Here is a 12003-nt window from a genome sequence, read left to right on the forward strand (position 1 = left end):
TCACCGTAAGGCCCTGCTGTGCAGCACACAGGATATCGCCTGAATGCAGTTTCGTGAGCATGCCACTAGTAAGTCAGTACAGGATTTCAGTTCTTCCCCTAAAATCACTTTACGCGACTTGTCCTGCTCTGCAGTGACCAAATTATTGCTGAGCAGGAGACCCGAAAGCGGAATGGGTCAATGAATATTGCGATGGCAAAGCTGAGAGTTGTATGTCTGCATTAGCTGCTAGCTGATTAGCAAGTCATCTAATCTTCCTATGCCCTTTTTCCATCCCTGACTTACTTGGCCTACTTAGGAAATGCTACTTACCCAGTTTTTGTATAGTATTCAGCACCCTTGTGTTTTTAGGTGATGCTGCTGGAATCTGTGCGGGTATTCACATGCCTCCTCCCCACTCTTGTAGCATCTGAACGCTTCATATTCGAATGCATTTAACTTCCAGCATCCCCACGGCACTGTTAACCAGGACAGTCTATGTGTGGAGGAGTACAATGCAACGGGGTTAAAGCTTCAACAGGAAGCTTGTGGCAGTGTCAGAAACGAAGTTTGGGTCACCCAAAGCATCGACTTTCTCTTTCACTATTAAACTTTCCTCTCAGTTAATCAGTTGACAGTCATAAGGACAGAGCTCAGCATGCCAGAGCAGTGAGCCTTTAACAATTTGCAGTACAGATTTATAAGGAAATACAGTATTTCTGTCCTTTAAAAATTAAAGCAATGCTAAAACCATTGTGACAAATAAATTAATGAGGCCTTTTCAAAACCATCTATGACTCTTTCTCCACTGTTTTACAGATACCATACGTGGCCTAATTGTTTTTTTCATAAAGCAAAGGAAACGTTATGAAATAAATCCTGCCCTGCAGACTAAGGATGTTGGTCCAGCAAAGCTGTCAACAGAGTGAGGACCACCTCTCCTCAGCCTCCCTTTGCGACTCGGGGTGCACAGTTACAAGCTTTGATCCTTGTCTGAGAGCCTTGCATAAAAATGACTCCAGCTGAATATTGCAACAAATGTTTAGGTTAAAACCTAAAATCCCTACATCTGCTAGTTTGCTCTCAAACCCCTACTTTCTTTGAAGAAAAAGTCAGTCCCATTTCTTGCTGGGGTCTGATGGGTGGCTCCTGGTTAATCTCTGTCTGTCTCCCTGGTAACAGTCAAAGGAGACGACACAGAGGTGGGCAGGGAGCGAGCCTCCAGCTGCTGTTCCTGTTATCAGGGTCCATCAGCAGGTGACTGTTGCTCATATCCAGGAACAATAAATACAGCCCGTGGCTAAGGGAACAACCATGCAGCTTTCTTCAGAAGTCTCAAAGAGCATTAGCTGGACTCCAGATTCCAAGACGGAAGTTTCTCTAAACCCTCAGGTCTTGTATTTTATGCTGCCCACTCAAAATGTATGCAGACACTGCAATTCTCGTGATAGTTGCTAAACTAATAATTTTCTTCATTTTAGACAGTCTTTATTCAAGCAACCTCTACACATATATATCACTACGGTTAGAAATACTGTGCCCCCGCCAGCCTTTGTGCAATTTGACTGTTTAGCTGGTGTGGCAACAGTAAATCACAGTTTACTGTGTTCACAAAAGCAACCTGTGTGCATATTTGCCTGATGTTTTTTTCCATGCCATGTCAATGAGCAGCTGAGCGTTTGCAAAAAAGGAGAATCTATGGCACAGCAACACGGGTGCTGCAGCTAACACTTCTGCTGAAAAGCCAACATCTGACTGACCTGACGCACTCTCCAAGCAGTGGCAATCTACTTTGCATGTTCATTTTTAATAACTGTTCTGCAAGACTCCTGCTAAAAATGATAAATGATAATGACTTGCTGTCAACCCAAGTTTCAAGGTAGCATCTGCTCATGAAGAACATCAAAATAATTAAGCCTAAACAGAAGCACAGCCAGAGTCTTTCCCTTGCTTAAAAGTGGCTTGTGAGCTTAGCAAAAAGAAGTGTCAAATTGGTAAATTCCTTAGTAAATGATGACGCTCAAAATGGCACAGGGTAAGGAATTTGACCCGACTAACATCTTGAACCCAATGACTGTCAGAAGAGAGAGGAATCAGGAGCTCCCATAAACGATGCTCTTTCCTGACAAAAGACAGCTAGCAAAAACAACTGAATTACAGATAATGCTCTGGCTTCAGATCCAGCCTTAAACCCAATGCAGTCATAGGTGTCCAGCAAAGGCATTTGTGCACATTTTGTTCTCAGAGCTGGTGACGATTCTTCAGCCCTCAAGTGAGCTTCGTCATTCCTGACAAACACGTGAAGTCTTGCTATTCCCTGGGTGAATGACTGCTTCGGTCAGAACAGCAAGAAAACAAGAAGAAACAGGAGCAAAGCAGATGGCTTGTCATTCTTTTGATGGCAAAACCATGGAGTTTCCTCCACATCCTCGAATCCTCCAGGCTCCCCACTGAAGCACCGTGCCAGACATGGCCAAGCAGTAGCATGCAGCTCCTTCCTGACCCACTGAGGCCTTAACTCTCCTGCGTGGAGAGGCCCTCAGCCTCCAAAGATACCGCTGTACTCACACAGAGAAAAATTATTTTCTTTAGCATTACAAAATGATGACCCACTGAAAGTCATCTCGCCAAAAGCCAAGCATCAAAAGATAGCTGGCCTCCTTTGAGACATATCTGAGGCTAAAAGAAACTTTAAAGTACAGCTCTGCGGTGGCTCATAAATGACCTACCCCCTGTGAAGCCTCAGTAGGAAACTGACTCAGAGATACACAATTATTTATTTCTAAGACAGTTCCTATGGAGACTAAGTTTGTCAGGAGAGGTATTAGCTCTTATTAGACCATCTTTGTCTCACATGCTCTCGTTATGCCTGCCTCTGTTCTGTCCATCAGTGGTGGCCCAGAACGAGCTCTCAAAATCAGACCTGCTGTGTCACAAGCCAGCACGCCTGGTCTTGGGTACAGCCGGAGCTCAGCCCAGCACAGGCCTAGCACCGGGTGGTTTGCAAGGCGCTCCACGGTGGGAAGGGGCAGAGCAAGCCCCCTCAGCAGCACTGTGATGCAACTCAATAACCCCTCATTTTCTGGAGTAACAGAGCTGACTCAGGTTTTAGGATCAACCAAGTTTTCCTGCAGGTTGTGAGACATTCACAGAGAAAAATATCTAAATAATCGAGAGACCAAATACTCTTTCTTAATATATATTTTATATCACTCAGAAATGTGCACATAATACCATGCCCCACATGCAATGGAAGGGCTTCCTTCATCAGAGATCTTGCCACCTACTTTCAGATAGCAATCAGATGAGAAAAGTATTACAAAAGAATACTATTAGGGCCAAAGAGGAATTTGATTAATTTCATAAAATTATGGGGTGACTTGGTTGACACGTCAGCAACATGGATGGATGCAGAAGCCTGCTGGATAAGGGGGATGCTCATATATGGAGTCAAGTTTCACTCCAGTTGCTGAATGCCAAAGTGACGCTCAGATGAGAGATGACAAGGTGTCTGCAAGATCTCTGGAGCCTGCGTGAGCTGAGCTCTGCACACTGGGCAGCTGTGCCTGTGCATAGGTGAGGCTTACGGCTTCACTCTGAGCGCGCGTGAGAGCCAGACCATACCAGGGAGCCGTTCAGTGAAGCTGCGCAGTTGGCTTGGCATGCGGTCTGCCCTCTCCCTGTGCTGAGCAGCTTCGTGCCGTCATTTCATTGCAAAATGGTAGCAAGAGCAGCTATGTGAAAGTGTGGACCCCAGGGATACCTGCATAGATTTAGCAAGAACCGGACTTTTACTGAGTTTTAGTAAGGCTCTTCAACTATTTATGGAATACATGGAGCACCTGGCAAAGGGATGCTACCATCAGGCCTAAATCAGCCTGGTTAGGTATTCAGTTCCTCTACTTTGAAGTGAGATAACAGATACAGAGAAACAACATTTATTGGAAAAAACACAGAATATTGTTGTTTATTGGCAACAAAACATGAAAAGAAAAACTGACAATTCTTTTAAATATGTCTAGTTCCTGGAACCTTGCATGCTGTCATATTTTTCTGAGTTATTTAAACAGATACTATAATTTTCGCAGTAGCTTAGAGTAAAGAAGACAGCTAAGGAGGAATCAGTGGGGGTTTGTCATTGGTTTCAAAGATGCTAGGATTAATAATCTAACATTTAGGTATAAACATGTAAATGATATGTAGCACATTTAGACAATGTGCTACATCTAGGTATAAGCACAAAAAGCTGCTGTTTCTGAAAAATGTATTTCAATCAAGCATCAGTAATACTAGATGATACACTATTATGAACTTACTCATTTTAGCCTAATAATCAAGCCAGATATTTTACAGTAGATCCACCTACGTATTATTAATATCTAAACATTTCTGCTAATAAATATTGTAATAAGAAATGGAAATAAAAATTAACACCCATAACTAATTGGAAAAATGTTTTCATCAAATTAAAAATTTCCACAAAATGTTTTGCTTAGATCTTCAACTCTTTTAGCTAATAATCTGACTTTTCTATTCGTAATAGGTAAGCTACACATTACTCAGACCCTCTGTCACCTTAACTGATTCCCCAACTTCTCTATAGCGAAGAACTGTTTATCAGTACTATACTAAGAACAGTAATGAAGTACTCAGTAATTCTGTTAACTTTTAGCTTAAGAGTTTTAATACTATTTTTTGTGGTACAAACAGAAAAAGTACACAACTGGTATCATTTGCTTTCATACAGGTTAATGTAATTATAATTTATTAATAAATAGGTGAAACACTGCATTATTTGAGCAATTTTTAGTGTAGCCAGGTTCATTTGAAATAATAAAAATGTTTCTCCATATGTGTAACTGCCTTTTCACTCTGAATGAATACTGATAGCCACGGCAGTCCTACAATATTAAATCTACCACTGAACTTGAATAAATGAAAGATGCGAGTTCTGTAGCCATCTGATAGGCACATACTCCAATCTGTAAAACATTTCTGTATTTTCAAGTGTCTATTAACATTAATAGAAGTTGGGACCTTTAGCATGTCACAGGATAGGAATCCAAATTTCCAGACAAAATCCTAGGTTAATAGCAGGAGGCTGTCTCTTTTATAGTGTTTGACCAAAGAAAGTACCTCTTCTACATTGTAAAACAGTGGAAGAGACATGGGCAATTAGCACAAGCAAAACATTTTCACTTGATAAGTCAATCTGGGCTGTTTTTTCTGCCCTGTCAGCAGTGTCTGAAAACAAAGGAGACACAGCAGCCCCAGGAGACAGCTTGTCTGCCCAACCGTTTTTCTGGGGGATCTCTTAATTTGTTTTAGAAAGCACATAGCAAACCTTCTAGGTGTCAAAATTTAATATGCCACATAGCACGCTGCAGCAGCTGACACTGTGGGACACGTGAAAGGCTATACCAAATTGGTGTCTTTAGGGAACATACTTCTACGCTTTGTCTCCACCTCCCTGGTTATCACAACAATCCCCTGAATAGGCAATAAGACCTGGTCTTGTCTCGAGTGATTTGATAAGCAGTTGATAACCAACAGTTCATTAAGCTCTTGGGATATATAAGCCACAAGGTTTTCAGCGTGCCACTGCGCTTGGGGGGTTTGACAGCTCCCTGCTCAGCAGCCCAGGAGTCACTGGAAGATGTTCTTGACTGCAAAAATACTTGTTTTTGCTGTGAGTGGTTTCCTAAGAGTGGCAACAGGCTTTGACATTGGATTATCCACGAAATGTGTAGTAATACCCAAGGAGATGGACATGTGCCACAAGATTGGATACTCTGAAATGAGGCTTCCCAACCTGATGGGACACACAAGCATGGCAGAGGTTATCCTAAAATCCACCACCTGGCAGCACCTTGCGCACACGGACTGTCACCCTCATGTGAGGACATTCCTGTGCTCCCTGTTTGCACCCATCTGTTTAGATACGTAAGTACCACAGCACAGTACAAAACTCCAGCCTTTATTTGCCACAACAGGGATCAAATGAAATACGTGTTTATCGTAATCTAAAGGCAATCTCCACTTTTTCTGAAATAATTCTGTTAACTTTTTTGTACTCATCAGAAAGAAAAGTACTGAAAACATGTTCTACTTCAACTTTAGTTTGCCTTGGGAAAATGAATACTCTTGTCAAAGAATATCATGTTTTATTTTGTTACAGTTGAAATTTTATTCTTGTTAATTTAGGGTTGAAGCACCTATTGCGCATAGAATCAGCTTCATGCTGAAGCTTTTCTCAGGTTGTAATAAAAGCATTTTAAAAACTGTGACTTAATCCTGTAAGCACAGTCCAGTCCATATACAGACCACTTGCATAGTTTGCACAGCTGCTGCTTCGAGGATGATATTATTATTGAAGGATATTAAATATCAGCGAAGACAATGTACTTTGCACAGAAATCACTGTTGCAGTAGTTTCTGTTATCACTGAGTGAGTTTAACTGATTAAGTCTGGTATTTCCTCCGGTGACAGGTTTATCCATCCTTGTAGGAGTATGTGTGTTGCCGTCCGTGACAGCTGCGCCCCCGTGCTCGCCTGCCACGGACACCCCTGGCCTGACAGTCTGGACTGCAATCGATTCCCTGCGGACGAGGACATGTGCCTGGCATCTCTTACAAAGGAATACAAATACTTGCACAAAGGTAGCTGGAGGATGGCAGAGGGGAGGGTTGCCGTACTTTGTGTTCCTGGGAATCAAGGAGATACAAGGGACAGCGTTCCCAGTCTGTAATTTTGTAAATGGAGTCACGTCTATCTGTACTGCTTCACCCTGTTTGTGTGGATGGCAGGGGAAAGTGCTAGTACTTGCAGCGTAAGCTGCAGCAGACCTCAGATGGTGTAAATCAGCATCGCTTCAAAAAGATAAAGTGTAGATAGTCTACGCTTAGATAGCGGAGGAAGGCGATTATCACCCTGCACAGCTATGTGCAGTATCATACCCACAACAACACACTGTGTTTGATTTTTTGAGGTCTCTTTGTAGACTTATCAATGGCCCTTATCATGGATAAATTTACGTGTACAATGAATTGGTTCTCAGATGAGCTTATAAAAGTTGGGATGACTTATTATCTGATTTTCCTTAAGGAAACCTGAGTTATCGTGACATTAATGTTCAAATCTTCAAATGCACTCAGGCTTATTAACTTCTGCAGAAAACAGTAGGAATCAGTTGCTGCTAGCACACTCAAATTCGTATATTAACAATCCTAGCGCAGCTGCACCCAGAGCCACTGATAGAATCAGCCACCTAACCCCTTTCCCACTGTTGTGGTTTAACCCCAGCTGGTGACTAAGCACCACACAGCTGCTCGCTCACTCCCCATACCCTGGTGGGATGGAGGAGAGAATCAGAAGAGTAAAAGTGAGAAAACTCGTGGGTTGAGATAAAGACAGTTTAATAGGTAAAGCAAAAGCTGTGCACACAAGCAAAGCAAAACAAGGAATTCATTCACCACTTCCCATCAGCAGGCAGGTGTTCAGCCATCTCCAGGAAAGCAGGGCTCCATCACGTGTAACATCTCAGCCAAAACCAGCACACCCACCCACCATAGCCGTATTAAAAATAATACTATGTGTTACTGTATTTGATGCTGATAATTGAGCTTGTCAGTCTGAACAAGGACTGAATGTGCATGGAAAATGAAACACCTTTTCATCCCTAGCTGTGTTTTCAGAGAAGCATGTAGACTTTTTATGTTATCACTGACCAATTGTGTATTTTTTCTGTCATCCCTGTGGTTAAACTGTGGGCGCTCAGCTTTGACAGCAGAAAATTAAAACAAAAGGTTCTAAAAGATAACGATGAGACTTTGTAATTTCTTACCAGTCCTACCAAAGCCTGCCTGCCAGACTTGCCCAGCAGTGGAGGAATTCTTTACGCACAAAAGAGTTCTCGAAGTTTTCTGTGACAGTAACTTTGGTAAGTCCTTGCTAATACGGCTGCTACTGAAGAGACTAACAACTCTCCTTCTAAAATGCTTTAAAGTTAGGATTACAACAAGTGACAGTTTCTGCTGGGATTTCAAAGGATTAAGAATTTGGCTGCTGACTTAACTTTAGGTTGTTTTTCAGAATATGTTCTTTCTAAGCAAAATATAAGGAGGATTTATTTTGCATGAAAAATTTATTAATGATCTAGTTTACAACCAAATAGCTCTTCTGTTCTTGTCTAGTTGGCTACATCATAGTACAACATGCTTTATGGAAAATATTTCTGGCAAAAGCAGCCAAATAAGCAGGTTTGCCTTTTCTTAGTGGTTAAACTCAAAGTAAAGCTTTGGTGTTTTACCAGTGAATGGCGTGTCCTTGTTACTTGTGTGCATGAGTTTTTCCTTATATGTAGCTTACCGAAAAGGAGACTCAGAAAATCATATCAGTAAAAGAAATTCTTACCTCGTGTTGTCTTATTGGAGTGACAGGCAATACTTTTGAGTTTGCCCTAGAAGCTTCCTGCAAAGCCCTTTGGTGTCAGTGCAGAGACTATCAGTGACTTTGGCTGGCTTTAGACCAAGCGGTATAGAGAAATTTCATGCTAAAAAGTGTTGATGGGGTCAAGTGGGGTGGGTAGATGCCTATAATGAAAAGGGAATATCTAAAAGGGTGGTATCAGCAAGCATTACTAGCTATTTTTGCTGAGGGGTTCCTAACATGGGCAAAGTGAGTTTCAGAAGAATTGCTTGGGCAAGCCGAGCAGCCTCGTGATACAAGAACAACACCAACAGCTTACAATATCTGATTATCCAAAAAGTCTGACATACATGGTGATGGTAAAAATACATTACTCACTTTTGTGAAAATATTTTTTCCTAGTTGCCTAATTCCATGAAAAAAATTCTTTACTACATAACCTTTATTTTTTAAAAATGTTTTAAAATGTATACTGCTGCTGGAGAAGGCCTCACCATACTCTATCAGCATAAATTATGATAGTATTTTTAAGGAATCATCCTGCTTTCATTGGTAGTGTTTCTTTCTGCATTTGAGTAAATGGAGTGACTTACCTGTTTCCTTTTTTCTCCTTAGCAGTGAAAGTGAAGCTGTCCAAGAGGAGAACAGTATTTGGTGACCAAGAGTATAACATTGAATGCCAAGTGGAATTCATTACCCAGGGCTCACTGTTGCCTTATGAAACTCAGAGTATGATACAACAGTGGCTGCTTATCAATGAAAACTGTACACAGAGGATGACTCTGACCCATCGTCCCATGGTGTATCTCCTTGTAGGAAATATTGAAGAGGGCATCATTTTAGTAAACCAGGTTTATCGTTGGCAGAGGAGGGACTCCCAGCTGACTTTGGCCACTCAGAAGTGGAGATACCATAAATGCTTGTAAATATTTATCATATTATTTGTAAAAAGATGATTATACTTCTCATGCCAACCTATCTTGTAAATAGGAATGTATTATAAGAGCAATGTAAAGTCTTAATTTCCTTTTAAATTGTATTATAAATTGAACTTAAACCCCATTGTTATCAGGCCTCCTTTCTGTAGTGTTACAGCTATTCACATCAAGTTTGAACTTGGCCAGCTATGTATAAATGTTTCCTTGAGTTATTGCAAAAAAAATTTGTAATATGTGCAAAAACTGGCATAAAACAGTTTTAATCCAGCTGACTATCTTTAGTGTATTTTTCTATACCACCCACTGCCATTTTCTCCAGTTACCTAAACTTTCCCTTGCTTAATGTTTCATTAATCCATCCCATTTTCTCCCATTAGAGTATTTTAAAAGAATGCAGCCCTCTGCTGGTCGCTTTTGCCGGAATCAAAGTGGAATAAACAGGAATAAGTAACTGTAAGCACAATATGGTTGGCCCCAGCCACAAGAAGATTTGGTTACTGGGCATCATTTTACAATGACAGAGCTGACAGCATCTCAGTGGTAACACCTGAGAGCATAGGCTAAACGCAGTTTTTGAAACTTTTTATTCTTGCGTGACCATCTTGAACTTAACATGGTTCAACTGGACTCTAAAGCAGGTCCCCGCTACTGAAAGGTCCCTTTTCATTTTCGACATATTACAAAAGTCAATGTATAAACTTTACCAGTTGTCTAAGTGGTCAGCAGGGAACTAATGGAGTGATAATATTCAAGAAATGCAAAATATTACAGTGGCCACATGATTAGCATCCTCATTGTCAGTGCAATACACTGACATTAAAGACGACATGAAGATGGACAGAACTTGACTTAATTTTAGTTTTATAAATATGTGTAATAGACACAAGAACAGGTAATTGATAATACATAAATTAGAAGCTATTTCAGTAATACAGTGTCTATTATGGTCATATATTCTTGAAACAAATATGGGAAAAGTTTATGGTCAGTAGCTTTGTGAAAGTCCCATCTGTAATGATCTGGGTTCCTGATATGTCCCCTTATAAGTGCAGGTTTGTATGCATGCTCCTGATGACACCTGCCTCATCACTTTCTACCATGAACTGGCAAACTAGCAGAAACTGAGAAAAAAAAAGTTGAAACAACCTATATTCAGTTTATATTGTATAATGAAGTCAGCGCTTAGAAAAAAGTAGGTTGCTCAAAAGCCCAGTTCATTTGCTCCTTCTGAGTCTGTGCTAGTCCCTGCAGGAAAGCCCGTAAATATTTAAAGAAGCCTGTCATGGCTTTACACACGCCAGCTGCTCCAGGAGGGCTCTCACGGAGGCTCCCCAGGGCGACGCGCAGCCCGGCAGCCAGTGACCCACTTAGGACGTGCAGCAGAAGCATCGGCACCTGGGCTTGGTGTGAAGGGGTACGGTGTCTGGTGTTACCTGCTGAGAACGAGATTCTTGTTGCTCTGCAGAAATGAAGGACTAATCATTTTAGTTCAAGTTTTTATTTTATTTCTCCGTATGTTAGAGGATACCGTACAGTCCAGGGTTGTGGGTTTTTTCGCTCTTGGATTTGTTATGCACTAAAAACTTAACAATACCTGTGGTTGAACTATCCTTGGCATGAAAATGTAATTCAAACTGTCAGGCCTACTTCAGAGAGCTCTGCAAAGTAAAAGTTTTTCTTTGTATGCCCTTTAAGGTCTCCCGTTATACACCACTGAAATAAATGTACAGCGGCACTAGTGCCGGCGAAAATCAAATTCAGGGATTTAAACCCCGCTCACCTGGCCGGGCCGCCAGCCGCGCCCCGGTCGGCCGCGGGGCGGGGACTCCGCTCGACACTCCCAGAGCCGCCGCCGTCGCGGGAGGAGCGGGCGGCCGAGCTGCGGCGTTCCCGGCGGCTGGGCCGAAGCTGGGGCCGTGTAGCTGAGGCGCGCCGGCTTCCCGCCCTCGCCGCCTCCGGAGGCCGGGGCCTGCCCGCAGCCCGCTCCGGGTCCTGGGGCGCTGCCGGCGGCCCGCTGCGGGGCCCGGGTGGCTCCGCTCAGGGCGCCTGAGGCTGCCAGGCTTCCCCGGCGGGCGGGAGGCGAGGAGCGGAGCGGGTCCGCGGCCCACGTTAACGCGCCCTCCGGCGGTTCCGGGGCTTCGGTGAGGTGGCCTAGCGGCCAGCTGCGCGGTTTAATCTCGCTTTCTTCGCATCGGTTTGTTTCTCTTAAATGTCTCTTTTGGGTTTTTGAAAGACCGATAAAGTTTTAAGCACGACAGATGCCTGTAATTGTTCTACCTGTGGTGTATATAATCCTGTTTTTCATGCTTTGTGGCTTTATAACTGAATTTTTCACAAGTAGCTGTTTCCTTTCACATCAGCCGTGACAGGTAAGTATCTGTGTGTAATGGCGGGACGAGCAGGCCTGTGCAGGCCTGTGCTCAGATCCTTGACAGCCTTTGTAAGGCCCTAGGCATGGTCTAGAGGAGCTTGGAGGGATGGCGTAACCCCTTCACCTGCACCAGAAATACCTGTGCTGAGGTTTTGAAAATTCAGATAACCGTGAATCCTACCTGCATGCATCAGGTGTCAAGGTCTGTGCCATTAGCTTTGCACTGCTGCCTCGCTCCTTGGTCTTGTCAGGGCTCCACCTAAATGATTTTCTTTGAGTTCGTTCTG

General features: G+C 42.7%; 1 protein-coding gene across 1 annotated transcript; it reads left to right on the plus strand.

Moving 5' to 3' along the window:
• The first annotated feature begins 5635 nt into the window (after positions 1-5635).
• On the plus strand, positions 5636-9333 carry LOC127029476 (secreted frizzled-related protein 2-like). Its single transcript, XM_050915114.1, has 4 exons — positions 5636-5922; positions 6470-6639; positions 7827-7919; positions 9023-9333. Exons 1-4 carry the CDS (start codon positions 5636-5638, stop codon positions 9331-9333), a joined length of 861 nt encoding a protein of 286 aa, XP_050771071.1.
• The last annotated feature ends 2670 nt before the right edge of the window (positions 9334-12003 follow it).

Source organism: Gymnogyps californianus, chromosome 1, assembly GCF_018139145.2.
Source record: "Gymnogyps californianus isolate 813 chromosome 1, ASM1813914v2, whole genome shotgun sequence".
Taxonomy (NCBI): domain Eukaryota; kingdom Metazoa; phylum Chordata; class Aves; order Accipitriformes; family Cathartidae; genus Gymnogyps; species Gymnogyps californianus.